At 41.2% G+C, this 19,557-nt stretch overlaps 1 protein-coding gene across 12 annotated transcripts in view; it reads right to left on the bottom strand.

Annotated features, from left to right (window-relative positions):
* LOC139464057 (anion exchange protein 3-like) overlaps positions 1 to 19,557 on the bottom strand; it is a 124,833-nt gene that overhangs the window by 30,726 nt on the left and 74,550 nt on the right. For 11 of the 12 annotated variants that reach the window (XM_071245587.1, XM_071245585.1, XM_071245596.1 and 8 more), the window contains 7 exons: positions 17,083 to 17,127; positions 7,199 to 7,556; positions 6,633 to 6,844; positions 5,182 to 5,557; positions 4,435 to 4,540; positions 3,461 to 3,651; positions 1,916 to 2,061 (listed from right to left, as the gene is read on the bottom strand). In XM_071245587.1, the coding sequence (XP_071101688.1) occupies positions 1,916 to 2,061; positions 3,461 to 3,651; positions 4,435 to 4,540; positions 5,182 to 5,557; positions 6,633 to 6,844; positions 7,199 to 7,556; positions 17,083 to 17,127 (1,434 nt within the window). The remainder of the gene's footprint in view (positions 1 to 1,915; positions 2,062 to 3,460; positions 3,652 to 4,434; positions 4,541 to 5,181; positions 5,558 to 6,632; positions 6,845 to 7,198; positions 7,557 to 17,082; positions 17,128 to 19,557) is intronic. The other variant, XM_071245595.1, reaches the window with a different exon arrangement.

Genomic DNA, 19,557 nt, shown 5'->3' with positions numbered 1-19,557 from the left:
TTAGTCCTATCTCACTCCACAAACACCTGCAGTAGACCCCACAAGACTTAGTCCTATCTCACTCCACAAACACCTGCAGTGGACACCACAAGACTTAGTCCTATCTCACTCCACAAACACCTGCAGTGGACACCACAAGACTTAGTCCCATCTCACTCCACAAACACCTGCAGTAGACACCACAAGACTTAGTCCTATCTCACTCCACAAACACCTGCAGTGGACACAAGACTTAGTCCTATCTCACTCCACAAACACCTGCAGTAGACCCCACAAGACTTAGTCCTATCTCACTCCACAAACACCTGCAGTAGACACCACAAGACTTAGTCCTATCTCACTCCACAAACACCTGCAGTAGACACCACAAGACTTAGTCCTATCTCACTCCACAAACACCTGCAGTAGACACCACAAGACTTAGTCCTATCTCACTCCACAAACACCTGCAGTAGACACCACAAGACTTAGTCCTATCTCATTCCACAAACACCTGCAGTGGACACAAGACTTAGTCCTATCTCACTCCACAAACACCTGCAGTAGACCCCACAAGACTTAGTCCTATCTCACTCCACAAACACCTGCAGTAGACACCACAAGACTTAGTCCTATCTCACTCCACAAACACCTGCAGTAGACACCACAAGACTTAGTCCTATCTCACTCCACAAACACCTGCAGTGGACACCACAAGACTTAGTCCTATCTCACTCCACAAACACCTGCAGTAGACACCACAAGACTTAGTCCTATCTCACTCCACAAACACCTGCAGTAGACACAACAAGACTTAGTCCCATCTCACTCCACAAACACCTGCAGTAGACACCACAAGACTTAGTCCTATCTCACTCCATAAACACCTGCAGTAGACACCACAAGACTTAGTCCTATCTCACTCCACAAACACCTGCAGTAGACACCACAAGACTTAGTCCTATCTCACTCCACAAACACCTGCAGTAGACACCACAAGACTTAGTCCTATCTCACTCCACAAACACCTGCGGTAAACATAAGGCACCATAACCCCTTAGTCCTATCTCACTCCACAAACACCTGCGGTAAACATAAGGCACCATAAGACTTAGTCCTATCTCACTCCACAAACACCTGCAGCAGACACCACAAGACTTAGTCCTATCTCACTCCACAAACACCTGCAGTAGACACCACAAGACTTAGTCCTATCTCACTCCACAAACACCTGCAGTAGACACCACAAGACTTAGTCCTATCTCACTCCACAAACACCTGCAGTAGACACCACAAGACTTAGTCCTATCTCACTCCACAAACACCTGCGGTAAACATAAGGCACCATAAGACTTAGTCCTATCTCACTCCACAAACACCTGCGGTAAACATAAGGCACCATAAGACTTAGTCCTATCTCACTCCACAAACACCTGCGGTAAACATAAGGCACCATAAGACTTAGTCCTATCTCACTCAACAAACACCTGCGGTAAACATAAGGCACCATAAGACTTAGTCCTATCTCACTCCACAAACACCTGCGGTAAACATAAGGCACCATAAGACTTAGTCCTATCTCACTCCACAAACACCTGCGGTAAACATAAGGCACCATAAGACTTAGTCCTATCTCACTCCACAAACACCTGCAGTAAACATAAGGCACCATAAGACTTAGTCCTTTCTCACTCCACAAACACCTGCGGTTAACATAAGGCACCATAAGACTTAGTCCTATCTCACTCTACAAACACCTGCGGTAAACATAAGGCACCATAAGACTAAGGTCCTGTCTTTCTCTAGCTGCAGTACACACAAGACCATTGTACACAGTGGGATGGAGCACCCTGGACCATCCATAGACAGTGATTTAGAAGGTAAATACACACCATGTTTGTGTCCCCCCAAAGTCAGTGCCCTCCCCCCCACCTACCTCATGAGGACTGTGGTCAATCTTCTTGGGCTTATGCGGTTTCTTCTCCTTGGCCAACTTGCTGATATGCACAATGGAATGCATGGCACTGCGATGGCGGTTGATCTTGTGCCGTCTGATGCCCCGCACATCCTCGAATCTGTGACCTGGAAGAGTTAGGACGGAGACCATAGTGCAGTACCTCTACCATGCCTGCCGGCACACATAAGTCAATCAAATCCTTCAAAAGAGAACCTTTCACCAACAACATATGTGGCCCACCAGGAGAAAAGGGGCCTCATGGGTGTCAGGATACAACTGTGCTGTGACGTCATAAAAAAAAAGATGTTGGACATCAACTTACTTCTATACAGACTGTACAAAATTATCTTATTTTATTCTTGTTTAGTTGTAATGTAATAAAAGCATTAGTTCAAAACATTTTAGCATCCATATCTACTTACAATTAATCAGCCGCTATATTTAAATTATTACAAGTTATTATTTTAAGTCTGAAAATGGGATTTTGAGGAAAAGTAGTCCATATGTATAATGCCAAGTATCAATTTAATAAATAAGAATTGAAGCCTGTGCATTGTGTTCCTGTGTTCATATGATCCTGTGTTTTTAAAACAATGAAACGTCAAAATGTGATTTTTCACCCGTAAGGTCCCCGACTCATGGCTGGTCACATGTTTCAATCAATGAATCACCCTACCTACCTTTCAACATTATTGGTATTAATATTTATCATCAGTTGAATCAAACAGCCATCCCACACTTAAGCACTGGTTACAAAGTCATTCAGAAATCCTCTCTTGAATGAAACTGGGCTACATGATAAATAAATGGTTTTAAGGTTATTGGTGAGAATCCCCCTGCCACTGTCCCTCCCGTCCTGGTCCCCCTCCTCAGTACACTGCCATTGTTTCAGGCCTCACATGGAGTCCCTCCCAAAGACTGCAACAAGACCAAAGACAGTAAAGTTCCGTTAATCCGACATGGTTGGTTGCATATGATTATGTTGAAAAAATGAAATTAAGTAGTACCAACGTACGTGTCGAAAATCGGACAACTACACGTTAGATAACGAAACAAACACGTAATAAAACATGAAATATTCAAATTGTTATGTTACATTGTTAGCGGAATATGTTTTCTAAACCTGCAACCTGCAACACAAAACAACTGTTACGGAATGCACGACTGATTCAGAACACTATAAAAAGCAAAGTCTGGAATGGAAATTGCCAGTTCAACTTCAACTTCCTGTTAGTCATTTCATTGGTCGGTCATAGTTCGCGAAAGGTTGTTCTGATGTGACCTGTAATGGGATGTCCTCAGCGGTAGCATGAGCAATTCAGTCGGAGTGCGAGACTCCGATTAACGCCGGGGCTAAATAGCACTGATGTAATCGTTTCCCTTTATTAGTGTCGGCTAAAGCTGATTGTTGGATTAACGAGTGTCGGATCAACAAGACTTGACTGTACATGACATGAGTATATATTTGAGACAAAAAGTGTAAGAAGTGTCCTTAAAGCGGATTGCCTGCCTGTATAGTCTTACTGGCCAAATTGTCCAGGTCGGCCTTGTGGAGCAGCATCGCCTCCTCGGTTTCCGTGGGCGACCGCTTCAGTTGTTCCATGTTGTCCAGGTGGACCTCGGAACCCCGTTGCCGCCTCATGATCAGGTGCTCCTTCCGGAAGTGCTCATGGTGGTGCTTCCGGTGCTTCTGTTTCCCCAGCTTGCTGTCCGACCTGTTGGGTAGGATAGGTAGAATTGGGTAGACAGAGCACATTCATATACAGCAGGAAGTTAAGGAACTTGATTTAACTTGCTCCAGGTGCCTGTTGACATCTGCACCATTTGCACCAGACAAAACCAGCCTGCACCTATAAATTTTGTCCCATAAATTTATCATGTAAATAAATTTTTAAGTCATGTGATAAACAAAAGTGTGCACTGTACATGTACACAATATATCCACTTCAATCACTGTGTTACTTTTGTAAATTGAGGGTGTAATTTGAGGACAAGGTGTCAGTACTTAAGAGTAAATCAATTTGCCTTCAATTGTTTATTGCCGCTTTGAACAGCTGCGCTTGGCCCTTTGATGTTTTGATAGGTAGATTGGCGACACATGAGGAGCTCAGCTCAATGATTTCACAGTTTGTTATACACTTACACATCATCGTTGACAGAGTACACACGGCACCACAACGTGAGTTGCTATATCCGTTATTTCTTTATGAGCATGTTCGTTACATCCATCAACTTCATATATGACAAATAGCCAAGTGAGTGAGTAAGTAAATGTTGCTTCAAGCCGCATCAGCAAATGGCTAAGACCAAAAGATATTTGGCTTCTTATCCGTTTTGATTGTTCTGTTTTTTCTCTGCACCACAGTCAGAAAACAAGATCCTCCAACCAAACACAAGTAATTTCCTGTGAACAGAATCAATGTCCACACAGGGTCACACCATTATGAACTGGTTTAAGGCCAGTGTAGCGTCAATAAGGGGAGACAACTCCTACTCACTGTGAAGCATGAGGGGCACCCCCATCTGGCACATCTCCATTGGGATGTTGCGGCACCCACACCGGGTCGTCCCTGTCGGCCAGGCTGGTCTCACTGCCGTCATCCCCTGGGGAAGAGAGAGGGGGACATTCTGTAAGGAGGCCTGGGATTTGGTATGGAGAATAGATATTTTTCAGCTCTAATGCAAAACCAGATACTTTTTTAAATTCAAGCTTTGAGTTTCAATATTATTTAAAAAAAACAAAACAATTTTCTTTTTTTTAAACAGTCTGCAGCATCAATATTTTTTCCAAGCATATTCAGAGACAATCGGTGTTCATTACAGAAACAGGAAACGTTGGGCCAAATGAACCCTACCTTTCTAAGAATTAAGGACATAACCATGATGAAACCAGGGAACACACAATATTTTTTAAGCAAAAAATTAAAACTTAGAGAATGTAACCTTTTTCACAGTATAACAGGGATTGTCAGAGTCAATGTCACGATTTCCCATTAAATGCAATAACCAAAAGTACTTTTGAAAACATATTTTAGTTTTTGGATTTTATGTTGTGCCTTTTTGGCGCAGTGATATTAATTTTGGTGCCTTTAAGAGATTTGTGTGTTAAAGTCCCCATGGCCGCACTCTGAAATGAACAGTAGACAATCTATTTTTTTCAATAAACTCCAACAATCACAATCCAGCAGAATGAAGTCAGTGGAGTTGAGTCAAGCTTGAATCGCACATTAATGTCAATTCCTTACCCAGTAAGAACTTGACCTGTGGAGCACTGTCTTTCCGCAAACGAGACCCGCCCCCACCATGTGGTATGTGTAAGCTAGCAGCATGCTGGGATACCTGCGGCTCGTCACTAACAGACCCAAGCATGGCGGAGGTCACGGGTTCCTCTGACCCGGCTCGCTTGAACCTCGATGATGACGATGTCTTAGAATCGCCAGGAAAACCCTTGGTTTCCTCAGTGGGTGAAGTGTCGCCATCTTCCTCTCCGATGAAGAAGCCTACAGTGATGCCGGGGACAGAGGCTTTGCGGGCTTGGTCCGTATAGACGGACCCGCCCCCCACAAACTCCCCCTCCTCCTCTCTCTCCTCCTCGATGTCCATATCATCTGATTCATCGGTCTACGGAAACATAAACAAGTTAATACATTGAGGCTGCAGATGACGGGCTTGTCCACTTTTAGCATGACCCTCCCGAATAACAAAGATCAGCCGTAATGTGATAATCAAACAAATATTTATTACATACTAATAGAGGTCCTGTTTAAAACCAGAACTAATCACGGTTTATTACACAGGAACGAGTTTAGTATTTTAGTTATTTGGGTACTTGCCGTTCAATTATTTTTATAAATTTCACTTTTGTTTGTAAATGTAGGCAGATATCAACGTGATCCAGAGCATAATCCAATTGAGCTTAAAAGAATAATACTTTAAGCACATGAAAAGTTGAGATGTATTTATTTCATACCATACAACACGGGTCTGTTCCTCAAAGCCATCTAAGCGCTATGGTGATCGTAACTCCCATACTTACAACTGTCCTTGAGTAGAACAGGGCCCTGCACCACAATGTTTACAAACAACTCAAAATACCCATGACATAATTTGTGAAAATCTTTTGCAACAGATACCAGCGAAACAATGACATGATGTAACTATCCATGTTTCAAATGACTAAAATATTGTACTTTCTACCTTGTCTGATATATAGGAATATCCGATGTTTATTAACGAAAAACGAAAACAATGAAAATGCAACCCATTTATATACCCCAATCGAACACAAACAACTGTTCTATTGTCTACTGTTACGACACCTCTTTACTCTGCAAACTCACCTGTCTAACTAAACTCCCAGAAACTCCCATGTCCCAGTTATTAACAAAATCTTCACGGAAAGCACGTGCTTTCCACGAAGCAGGGTGTGTTTTGTACACTTGGCTCTGATAAACAATGGGACATGTGCGTTTCTGTGAAGTAGCGAGCGATTGTTTTTAAAACCCTCCCGAACATTGTCCTTCCAATAAGCCTCAGGATCTTTTTCTCATCCCCTGGGCCACCTTCTACTGGGCCATACCGCCTCTGTAATTTGCATGAACTACTCATACGAGTGATTGAGTGAGTGACTATTGCTCAACACCTCTCAACAATCTTTCAGCTATTCTCTGCAACTGCTCATAAGTGTCTCACATACCTCCTCCTCATCATCATCATCGTCATCTTTGTCCTCGACTTCCTCCGGGATTGGAGGGGACTTCAATGCTCCCTTTGATGGGAAACTCCGCATCTTTTTCTTTTTCTTCTTCTTCTTTTTCTTGACTTTAGCTGGTTTGAGTGTCTTGAGAGACTTGTTGGAGAGGGAGCGCAGTGGCTGATGGGTGTGGGGAAAGGACACTCGGCGGTGGACTGGAGGGAAACACAGAAGTGAAGAATTGGTGAGTGAATGTTGTTTATTGCCACAATCAACAATATCATATAATAATAGAGGAATGTAATTAATCTCGCAAAGCTAACCAGTGGTTGATTTTACACGTAGTGATGTATGCTGTCACAATCAAACAGATCCAATCTTATTTAGCCCACATGTACAGGAATACCCACAAATTAAGGATCATAACAGAGGTGAATCCAAGAAACCATTAGCCAGCAGATCCTGGTCTGAGTAAGGGCCATAACTCTGTCGACATGTACCTTAGACAACTGAGCCACTGTGCTCCCTATATAGGCAAGTTAAGCAAATAAGTGTTGTTTCCAGCCTACCTGCATAGTCGTGTTCATCAAAGTGCCTGTCTGTGACTGTGACCTCACTGGGTCGACGGTTTCTGTCGGGTACAACAGTTGACGAGGACAACTCATCTATGTCAAACTTCTTTGGCATCTCAAACATCTTCTCCACCTCATCATGAAGGAAGGAGAGGTGAGAGACGCATGCACCGCGGTCCATCTCCTGAATAAAGGACATTTGTGGATCCCGGACAGAATGTTCTGCTTCGTTCTCATCCTCCTGGTTCCCCTTGCCGACATTCCCAAGGGCGGAGTCACTCGGGAACACCTCGGGCATCCACACGATTGCCTCATCATCATCCTGACTCAGGGGGATGGCCTCATCGGCTGTGTGCTGCAGAGGACAACAGAAATGTTACTGGGCATCTACAGCTTTCAGTGACAAGCATATTTCATTTACTAAGGGCCAGGTCTATGTAAAGGAAGGGGTTCGAATAAAGGACCAGATCTCAACCAGGGCCCACTTGCACAAAGCGATCTTAGCACTACGACTATTGTAAGCCGATGTTAAAGTATCGGAGTTAAGATCATCTTAGCGCTAAGATCGCTTTGTGCAAGTGGGTCCAGGTCTAAAAGGGCCAAGTCTTGATAGTGCTGACTCTCCGTAAAAGGTTGAGGTCTCAATTAAAGGCAGCGTTTCTATTAAGGGCTGTGTTTCTATTAAGGGCTGTGTTTCTATTAAGGGCCGTGTCTCAGGTGAAAGTGTTTAAGAAACATTCAGGGCTCTACCAGTAATCAAGGCTTGGTTCCATGCTGCTAAATATTTTTCCCTATAACATTTCAATTTCATTTTCTCACAACATTCAATAACATAATAACATAATCTCAACACATCAAAGAACCGAAGCAAAGTCAATATTCACCCACATAACATCAACAAAATATTTTGACAAAGAATCAGATTGTTCAAAACCACTCAAACCTGTAATTCCCAGCATGGCATCCCTCAACATGCCTGATTGCTGTTTCCGGCTTAGTCTACGAGAACATACACAAGGTAATCTTAATCCTGGCCTAGCAGAACAAAAAATACAATTTAAACGGTAAATCAACATGTCTGGTGATTTTTTTATCTCAAATTTCGAATTTGTACTGACCAAGTTTTATCACCTGTTCGTTTACTGAAAGGGGTAGAACTACGGTGTAATTTTTTTCTGCCCTTGATATTCGATTTATTTTTTTCCAAAATACTAAAATACTGAATCCGCTAGAGGGGGGTGCGCATTATACATGGGTGCGCACTACACTCAAGAAAATATGGTAAATAGAATCAGTTGTACGTAGTATACACTCTGCCGCAATACTTACCAATCTAGGTACTAGTGTCATGGTACAATACATGATACCGTATATGACCGCGTATAAGCCGAATTTTGAGGACCAGAAAAAAGATTCTGTAGAAAGGGGTCGGCTTATCCACGGGATACACTTTCATGATAGTATTTTTCAGATCGTAATCTGTCAGAAACATCGCCTGAATGACGGTCCGATAGATCACAACTTCCCGAAAGTTTGGAAGTTGCCACGACTAGAGCCATTATTGTTATAAATTATCAATAAAGTTATTATTATACACCAATGTTGTCATTATTAAAAAATGGTTATACATGTTACTACTTCCGATAATAAGTTTTCAATTGAATGTTCAAAGTTTATCGTTCTTCGTAAACTCCACAATTTTTACATGTAACAATATATGTACTTACTTACTTACTTTGGAGATTTAACGTGCGCTTTCCGACTGATGCGTATTTCGCACACGGGCCCGGCCAGGCCATTTAATGTGTTTCCGAAAGGGGCGAGGGTGGTCTGTGCAACCCAAGAGGGGGCTTTAGGGGTTGCTTATATAGAATTTGGGAATTTTGAGATTTGGAATAGATGCCGATGGGCTTGGGGAGGAGAACTAAGGGAGCTGGGTATGGTGGATGATTGTTTGTTTATGTGATTTTGATTTGGTAGGTTATTATGGTTTTAGATGCGTTTTATTAGTTCCGTTTTTATTAAGAATACGCCTAAGGCCTTGAAGTTTTCTAGTTTATTTTGTGGGTTTAGTATTGCTTCTAGAGTGAGAGCCTTGTTTAGATTGAGGGTGGTTTGTAATGCGGTTCGATGTGTGAGGTAGTGTGTGCAGTGGATGAGTGCGTGTTCTGGGGTTTCTGGTTGTTTGCAGTGTGGGCAGTTACCTGTAGTGTGTTTTTTAAATTTTTTTAGGTGGTTATTTAGGTTGGTGTGTCCTGTTTGGAGTTTAGTGATTACTCTGTCGATTTTTTTTGATGGATGGAGAATTTTTGGTTTGGTTAGTGGTTTGCTGAGCACTCTTTTGATTTGGCTATTTGAGTTTAGATATAGGTTATGCCATTTTTTTGTGATTTTTTGTTTGTTTACACTTTTAATTTCTGATTTTGAGATGGGTAAGTTTAAGCTTATTTCTGGGATTTTGAGGGATAGTTTAGCTGCTTTATCGGCGTTTTCATTACCGTATATTCCTACGTGGGCGGGTATCCACAAGAAGGTTATTTGTTTGCCTGCTTTTGTTAGGTCGTTGGAGCTTTTAAGTATTTGATTTATTAATTTAGGTCGGTTTTTGGTATTTTTGTTTTGGAGGGCTTGTAGTCCACTTAGGGAGTCAGTAAGTATTAGGATTTTTTGGTTGTTTTTGGATTCTTGATTGTGGAGGGCTGAGGCCATGCCCATTAGTTCGGCCGTGAATATTGATTGGTTATTTGGGAGTCGGAAGGATTGTGTGGTTTTAGTTGGTTGTGTGGTATGGACTCCGAAACCCGTGTGTTTGGAGGTCGGATCTGAGGATCCGTCCGTGTAAATGTGACACCAATTTGGCCAATTTTTGTGTATGTATGCTAGTGTGGTAGTTTTAGCTATGTTTGGGTCGGTTTGTTTATTTATTTGGCTAGCTAGTGTTGTGTCTATTTTGGGTATTTTAAGTTTAGGGGTGAAGATATTTGATTGTTTGCAGTTTTGTTTAAGATTTTTAATTTGGTGTTCATTTAGGTAGTTTGTTATTCTTTGGGATATTGGGGTAAGTAAGGGGTGTTTACGAGCTAGAGCTTGGTTTTTAGGGCTGATGTTTTGGTTTATTAAGTTTTGGATGAGAGGGTTTGATTGGGACGCGGCCCAGAAATTTAAGCTTAGCTGTTCCCTGCGTAGACTTAGTGGCATTTCTCCTGTTAAGGCCTGAAGTGAGGTGTAGGAGGTGCCATGTTGGGAGCGTGTAATGAGTTTGAGAGCCTGATATTGTATTGAGTCAAGTTTTTTAGATAGAGAGTTGTTTAGGGTGTTGTATATGGCGCAGCCGTAGTCTAGTTTTGATCTAATTAGGGATATGTAGAGAGAGAGGAGAGTATCTTTGGAGGCTCCCCAGTTAGAGCCAGTTAGGCATCTTAGGGTGTTTAGGTCTTTACTGCATTTAGTTGTTAGGTTTTGGATGTGAGCATCCCAGGTGAGATGTTCATCGAAAATAAGTCCTAAGAATTTGGTTTGTTTTTGAAATTTGATTGTTTGATTGTTTAGCTGGAGGATTGGGGAGGCGGGTTTCATGTTTTTATTTTTGAATACTATTCCTGTTGTTTTTTCTGAGTTAAGGGAGAAGCCCCATTTGTCAGCCCATTGTTGTATTTTATTAAGAGATTTTTGGAGTAGATTTTTGGCCATTTTCATGCTTTTAGTGCGGATCCAGATGGCTCCATCATCCGCGAATTTTGATGTGTTTACTTTAGGGGATAGACCCTCGAATAGATCGTTTATCATTATATTGAAGAGGGTGGGGCTGAGGATACTGCCCTGTGGAGTGCCATTTTCTAGGGGACATTGGTCCGATAGAGTTTGGTCTAAACACACGGTTATTTTACGATTGTTTAGGAAGTCCTGGATGTAGTTTATTATCTGACCTTTGAGTCCTATTTTTTTAAGTTTTTGTATTAGCCCATCGTGCCATACCATGTCGAAAGCTTTAGAGAAGTCTAAGAAGATGCCTGTGGTATATTGTTTATTTAGTTGTCCTGTCTTAATATCTTGTTCTAGTCGGGCGAGGTTATCTAGGGTTGAGCGGCCAGGAGTGAAACCGCTTTGATCTGGGTTTATGGTGTTATTTTGGGTTAAGTAATGTTGTAATCTATTTTTAGCCATTGATTCCATTACTTTACATAAGTTTGAAGTTAGGGATATTGGTCTATATGAGTTAGCTTGATTAGCTGGTTTATTAGGTTTAGGGATTGGTATGACTAGGGCCTGTTTCCAGGGAGTAGGAACCTGTCCGTTTAGGTAGATGAGGTTGTATAGTTTGAGTAGTGCCTGGAGCAGTTTTAGGGGGAGTTTTTTAATTATTTGGTAAGAGGTTAGGTCTAATCCTGGGGCTGTGCCCTTTTTCCTGTTTTGGATTACGTAGAGGAGCTCCTCCATTGTGTAGGGTTGATTTATTTCTAGATTGTTATTGTTTGGTTCTTTTGTGGGTTTGTTTTCTGTTTTAAGTTTATCTTGGAATTTTTGGCTGAAGTTGCTGTTACTGCTAACGGCCGAAAAGTGGTTGGCGAGATTATTTGCTTTTTGGGCGGGGTTGGTTGAGTTGTTAATGTTAGGGGTTTTTTTATGTCGTTTTAAGCCTCTAATGGCGTGGATTTTGCGCCAGACCGTTCTGGCATCTGTACGGTTATTTATACCTTCGCAGAATTTTTTCCAGTCTCTACTTTTGGCTATTTGGACTAGTTTTTGAACCTGGTGGTTTAGTTCGTGGGCTATGTTTAAATATTTGTAGTCGCGTTTTGCTTTATTGAAGGCTGATTTACGTTTTCGTCTAGTCTGTTCTATTTCCTCATTCCACCATGGTACCGTCGGTTTGCCTGTCTTAGATGTTTTGAAGGGGATGGAGGTTTTGGCTGCATTTATTATATAGTCTGTTAGGTTTTTACAATAGGTTTCTGGATCATTATTTTCTATTTCGTTTAAGTTAGCTTCGTTGCAGATATCTTGGAATTGGTCCCAGTTAGCTTTGTTGTAATGGAATTTTGGTTCTTGGTTTTCTGTTTGGATTGGTACGTTTGTATTTCCTATGGTTATGTTTATGGGGAAGTGGTCGCTACCTAGCGGGACGTCGTGCACTTCCCATTGAGTGCTTTGGGCTAGATCTGCGGTGCATATGGTTAGGTCGATAGCCGACATTTTTTGGTTTATCTTATCGTACCTCGTGGGTTGGTTGCTATTAAGGAGTACTAGGTCGTTTGTTTCTATCCATTCGGAGATTAATTTGCCATGATTATCTATTTTATCATCTATGCTCCATGTAGGATGGTGAGCGTTAAAGTCTCCTAGGAATATAGTAGATTTATCGCTTATTTTGAGTAGTTTGTTTAGATCCTCAGGTTGGACTTTTTGTTCCGCCCAGTGGTAAATATTTATGATGTTTATGTTTCGGTTATTTAATGTGATTTTAATGCCGTTGGCTTCTAGGTTTGGCGTGTCTATTTTTATTTCTTCGTAATTTATATCTTCCCTGATAAATATGATTAGTCCTCCTGCGGCTCTTCTTGTTTTCGGTTTAGCTCTGTCAGTTCTAACTGAGTTGTAGTTAGGTAGTGTGAATTTCGATTTTTTTGAGAATTTGGTTTCCTGTATACAAGCAATGTGAGGGCCTTTATTTAGTTTAAATTTAGTTTTTAGTTCATGGCCGTGGGAGGTGAGTCCGTTGGCGTTCCACTGAAAAATATTTAGTCCTTCCATTATTGGTTTCGGGTGATTGGTGATTTAGTTTTTAGTTTTTATTTTATTCGGTGAGTTCTTTTAGATGGAGGTTAAAGAGGAAGAAGGGAAGATCGGTTAATTTTAGATTGAAAGCTACTTTGTGGAAGGATTCCATACTAGCTTTTGGTGAGTTTTGACTATGCATATATGCTAGGAGTAAGGTGAGGTTATTTAGGTTTGGGGTGTTGGCTGGTTGGGAAGTGTGGTTTGTTTTAGTTGGAGTAGTGTCTATTGTTTCCTCAGTAGTGGAGAAATCTTCGTCATGGGTTGGATTAGGTTTAGCTGGTTGAGTTTCCATGGGGGAGGCATGTGATGTGGAGGGTTGTGAAGGTGTTGGCGGGATGGGTGTAGCTGATGTTTTCTTAGTGTTTGTGTTTTGTTGTTGTGCTTGCTTGTGGGAGAGCGTTGTTGCCATATGGGCTGTAGGGTGCTTGGATGAGGGTCGTGTTGTGGTGGTCATTTTGAGGTTTGTTTTGCATGCGGGGGTTGATGTTTTGGGAGGGTTCGTGGTTGGTTGAGTGGCTGCTTGTGTGTGTGAGGTGGGTGCGGTTTCTCGGTAGGGGTCCCAGACAGAGCTGTCGGTTTTGGGTGTGGTGTTTGTTTGTGGGATGGTGTTTGGGTGTGGTGTAGGGAGGAGTGGTTTAGATGCAGGTGTAGCAAATTTTCGTGTTTGGATTTTATATATATATATATATATATTACAATATATATGTAATTCACAGCTATAATATATAATCCCCAGATGAAATCGCCAATAGCTATTACGTACGTTTTGCAAAGTTCATGAATTGATAATGAACAAGTGTCTACCTTTATTGAAAGAGGCAAATAAACAACTGTATCGGCGAGTTATTCCGTTCGCCATTTGCAAAAACATGTGATCAGCTGTTTCCTGTGACGTCACAAACGGTGATCACTGTGATTGCTTCCTGTTGTTTAAAAAGCAACACAGTACACAAGGAAATGAGCATTGATAATAACGGGCCGATTGGTATTGTCATGTTGTTTACACAAACATTTTCAAGTTGTGGGTGCTTAGCGATCGTGTTGGGAGTAGGGGCTTAATTCCTTTGTTTTCGAGAGATTAGGTTAATAAACTGGAGAAGCCTGTGAGTAAGTGATGGTGTTCATAGTATGATAGTTTATTTAATTCAATTGGATTAACATACAATAGTGATGTAAAGGGGGTTATAAAAGTTAGTTTATTTTTACTGACTGACATTCTCATCATGAGTTTGAAACGAATACGCCATGCTTACGATGCTGAATTCAAACTCGCTCTGGCTGATATATTTTCTCACGGGTTCATAATTCTATATACACCGATTCACAAAATGGCGCTTGTTGTTGATGGCAACATATAACGATCATTATGAGATTAAAAAAAACAACGAGAAACAGCTTCCCACATTATTAAAGTGGATGACTGGTTTGTTAAATCTTTATTAGAAATAATAATGACTTTTTCAATATAATTACAACGTTTTTCATCTTATATTTTTGAATATCTGCGAGTACCGGCACATGTCTTGCAGTCCGACTTCGCAGTGTTTTTTGCCTTTCAATTCCTGGTTCGGCTTATCTGCGGGTCATATCATTTTCTCTCGTATTTCAATGGTCAAGTTAGCACCTCGGCTTATCTACGGGGTCGGCTTATCCGCGGTCATATACGGTACAATACATGGTACAATACTTGACATGGTCCACCATCAAGAAAATGAAAAATGCAAAAATATCCGATATTTAGTAGATTTGAGTTAATTAAAAGAACAGTGAACTGGAACTTGTTCCTCTTGCCTTACATCCAGGATGCTAAACGGTTAAATGGAAGTGTACTCCGATATTCACAACCTCACACTTGGCAGCCATTGGGTCCTACCAATTACCGTATGTCATCTCTAAACAAATTGTGAGTGAGTTTGTGCATTTCAGTCATATCACCGTATGTCCGGTCAAGTGGGGAGAAAAGCAACTGGTACTTGGTACCAATTGTACCTCCGACATACAATCTGGATTCAGATAGATTCTATATCGATCATATAAAACAATATTGCTTCCTACATGTTTGTCATCCAGCTCATTGGAACTGCTGTTATTGGCCAATGTGACACAACGATGTGACGTTAGTTGTTTGTTTGTTTTTTTATGCTGCACTCAGCAATATTCTAGCTATATGACGGGAGTGGTGAGGCCTGAAAGTAATCAAATATGGAGCAGACAATCCACTGATTGACATCAAAGCATACTTCCATGCAACTGGGATACAATGACATAACATCAGACAAGTCACCGAGCCTGACCACCAGATCCCTAGAGTCGCCTCTTACGTTGGTTGGTTTGTCGTTTAACGCCACACTCAGCAATATTCCAGCTATATGACGGGTCTGTAAATAATCGAGTCTGGACCAGACAATCCAGTGATTGACATCATGAGCATCAATCCACGCAATTGGGATTGATGATGTGCATCAACCAAGTCAGCGAGCCTGACCACCCGATCCCGTTAGTTGCCTTTTACGACAAGCATAGTCACCTTTTACGACAAGCATGGGTTGCTAAAGACCTATTCTACCCCGGAATCTTCACGGGTCCGCCTCTTACGACAAGCATGGGTTGCTGGGGACCTCATCTTACCCCGCATCCCCACGGATGTTCACTCCACTCCATCTGTACCTCGTGTACCATGGCAATAGGTGTCAGGGTACCTCCAACATACCAGTCTGTTATATCATGTGTTATTTCCTGTGTTATATCCATTATATATCCTGTGTTATATCATATTTTATATACAGTTATATCCATGATATATCATGTGTTACATCATGTGTTATATCATTGTCAGGTGTTAAATCTGTGATATATCAGATGTTATATAATGTGTAATAGGTATTATATCATGTGTAATAGGTGTTATATCATGTGTAATAGGTATTATATCATGTGTAATAGGTGTTGTATCATGTGTAATAGGTGTTATATCATGTGTAATAGGTTTATATCAGTGTTAAATCAGGTGTTATGCTGCATTGTTTAATGACAGCAGTGGTTCAGACACAGACACAACACAGTGAGGAGTAGTTATAACAACTCTCGCCAGCACTCAGAGAAACAACTTTCCACACAACAACACATCAGGTGTTATAACTCTGCATGGTTTTAACTTTAATGACAGCATGAAGCTGAAACAACACAGTGAGAAGCAGTATTTCTGTTAGGAGCATAAGCTCACAGAACAAACCACTTTCAAAAATAAAAGTCAACTTCATTGCTGTTGACTGATGACGTCAGATTGATATCATTAGATCATCAAAAAGATGCAGCAGTCATATTGTACGTTATCGCTTAGTTGATGTAAAGTCCACATTTGCTTTCTGCATGCTTAATAAATGCAGGACCAAACAATATCTGATCGACTATGCACATGCAGGGCTTCAAATAAATGTTTACAAGCAGTCAAAATATATATCCAGTCCAAATATAAATATGCATGACAGCAACATCTTGATACTTAGCAGTATCAGTGACTGGCTAAGAATAACAGATTTGGTGGCAATAGTCCTCACTAGTAGTCAATACATGGAACAAATAGTGTTGAGTTATCAGTCATAGCCTGTTGCACAGCAAAGGGCTAGCGTGTATAATCCTTTACATTTATGTACCGACATGCTTGACAGGGACATTGGGGCGGTAGGGGTAATCTTGTGGGTATAGCATTTGTTCATCACATCTAACACCTGGGTTCGATTCCCCACATGGATACAATGTGTGAAGTGGATGTCTGGTGTCCGAAGCCGTTATATTGCAGGAATATTGCTAAAAACAGCATAAAATGATACTCACTCACTCACACATATTGTGAGCATCACAAAAGGTGTTCAAAGTGCAGACTGGGCTAACAATGACATTAAACTCAAGTGCTGAAAGTACCGCACACAGGACCAAATTTGCATAGTACAAAAAAAAATTAAAACAAAATATGAATTTACTGAACTTTTCACACGACTGAATTAGTAAACAAAGATATTAAAACATTTTAAAGACGGATACATGCAATGGTAGTGCACCAGGGTTCAAGCATGAAGAACCAAGTCAACACGAGCAGTGGTTACCGTGTCGGAGGCGGTGACATCACAGTCACCGATCCAGTCCGGATCCTGAAAATAAACCATGTGACCATTTCCTTAGGTATATTCTACACCGACTGTACCAAAGAAAATCAGGTTATTTCCTGAAAAATAAGTCCATAAGTTTCCTATCTGTCTTGATGATGAGTTAGTGGATGTTTTTTTATGCCACGTCAGCAATATTCTAGCTGTGTCATGGCAGTCTGTAAATTATCAAGGCTGGACCAGGCAAAACACTGAATGAAAGAACTGGCAATGGTCCATGCTATCATTACACTCAATCAGTTAGGTCCGACCAAGGGATCCCCATCTTTGTCTCACCAATTGTAAGAACAATGAACTGGGGACCTATTCTGGCTTGGAATACCCACAGGGAGACAAGCATGAGGTACTGGGGACCTGTTCTGGCCTGGAATACCCACAGGGAGACAAGCATGAGGTACTGGAGACCTGTTCTGGCCTGGAATACCCACAGGGAGACAGCATGAGGTACTGGGGACCTGTTCTGGCCTGGAATACCCACAGGGAGACAAGCATGAGGTACTGAGACCTGTCCTGGCCTGGAATACCCACAGGGAGACAAGCATGAAGTACTGGGGACCTCTTCTGGCCTGGAATACCCACAGGGAGACAAGCATGAGGTACTGGGGACCTATTCTGACCTGAAGTCCCCACAGTGAGGTGTTTGTTAGTAAGGAATGAGGTACTGGGGACCTATTCTGACCTGGTATATCCACTTGGACACAAGTATGCAAACTAGCCCACACTGGTATTTTGGCACTATTTTCACTAGATATTAGTCACAGTATGTAGACAAGTACAAGCTGATCTAAGTGATCTTCCTTGACCATCAGAAACTTTACTAGACACAGGCTTCAGGCTAGTGGATAAAGTCTCAGACTGAGCTCGAGATGCTGGGGACCTACTCTCACCTAGGATGAACTGAACTGATGGTGACACTGGAGACAAATGATGACAGTAATAGGTGTGTATACCAACAAGGGCAGATCCAGCATTTGTAAAAGGAGAGGTCCAAAATATTATCCTCTCTCAGATAATTTTACTGCCTACAACCTACTACATTTGAACCCCCTTTTGGATCTGCAAATGACCAAAATAAGATATGATTTGTTTAAGAATCAGAGACCTAAACATTAATTTCAGCCATAAAATATAGAAAAATAAGTTCATTAAAGACAATATATCTATCATTGTTACCAATCTCATTACCAAATCCTTCTACTGTGACACAATACCCCTGTGAACCATAGAAAACTTGGACTGCCCAATTTAAATGAAGGTGTGCGATATGGGTACACCTTTTCATTGCAAGGTGTTGTTTGCCCACAACATACACAGCCTAGTCTTTTATACTTTCCATTTGGAACTGCCATTTCATCTTCAATTTTGATATACAGAATTTAGAAATATTGCTCTGAATGCTTTGCCTGCTCAAATACAACATTTAGAATCCTAAATTCTGATCATGCTGATTGGCTGATTATTAGAACAGAAGGTCAATCCAATGCCACCTAATATGGTCATATTTGTCAGAACTTCAGCCTGAGAGGCAAAAAGAACTGATTAAGGATTGTTTCTATTTTTCATGATGACATAGTGTGACAGATGAAGTATAAAGTCATGTCAAGTGTTTCCGGAAGTCACTCATGTTTCAGTCAGTTGCGGTTATAGTCTCAGTTTCAAAAACTCCCTACACACCATGCCATAGAACATCTTCCTCCATCAGTGTGATGACTGCAGCATGTTGGGAGCATATCTGACTGCTATCAGTCTATGTTTGAGAAGGTAACATCTTTCCGTCACAAGTTATATTTTTGTATCTTACTTGTAATGAATCATTTTGGCATCTGAGCACATACAACAAGAAACTGTGTGCTTGACATAGCCTTGCTCTAAGTCTATACTGAATAATCTGTCTATTGATGTATAGTATGTCTGTCCTTATAATAGGCAAGTTTAGATAAGCCTACAGCCTGAGGACGCCAGTCTTTTGTAGGGACAACTTGTTCTTATTGTTTATATAATCAGGGAATAACGATTTAAAATAATACACATTTCCTTAGAAACTTGTGCAAGTCTATACTGGACGGAGATAACAGTACTTATCATTTCCTTGTGGTTTCCTGACAACGGTATTTATAAATGAGTGAACCACGACAAATAGTCATTAGGCCTGGCCAAAATCAACATCCACTCTACTGGTAATTATATCTCATCACAATTAATCAGAGCATCCATTTAGCCTTAAGTCAACAGGTCTTATGAGGAAATCCAGTAATTGAGATTTCTGTGACATATTTAACAAAGGGAGGCTGTAGCGTTATGCAATGCCTGCCATGGTGTGATGTACACCTGATATATGTTATGTATGTGATACAAGGTATTATCCACCAGTCCTCTGACTGTGACATACATGATACCCCAAACAAGTGTCAAGGG

This window comes from Haliotis cracherodii, unplaced genomic scaffold (genome assembly GCF_022045235.1).
Source record: "Haliotis cracherodii isolate W230 unplaced genomic scaffold, xgHalCrac1.p SCAF_16, whole genome shotgun sequence".
NCBI classification, from domain to species: Eukaryota; Metazoa; Mollusca; class Gastropoda; order Lepetellida; family Haliotidae; genus Haliotis; species Haliotis cracherodii.
The sequence above is the reverse complement of the archived record's forward strand: the minus strand, read 5'-3'. Positions and strand labels throughout refer to the sequence as shown.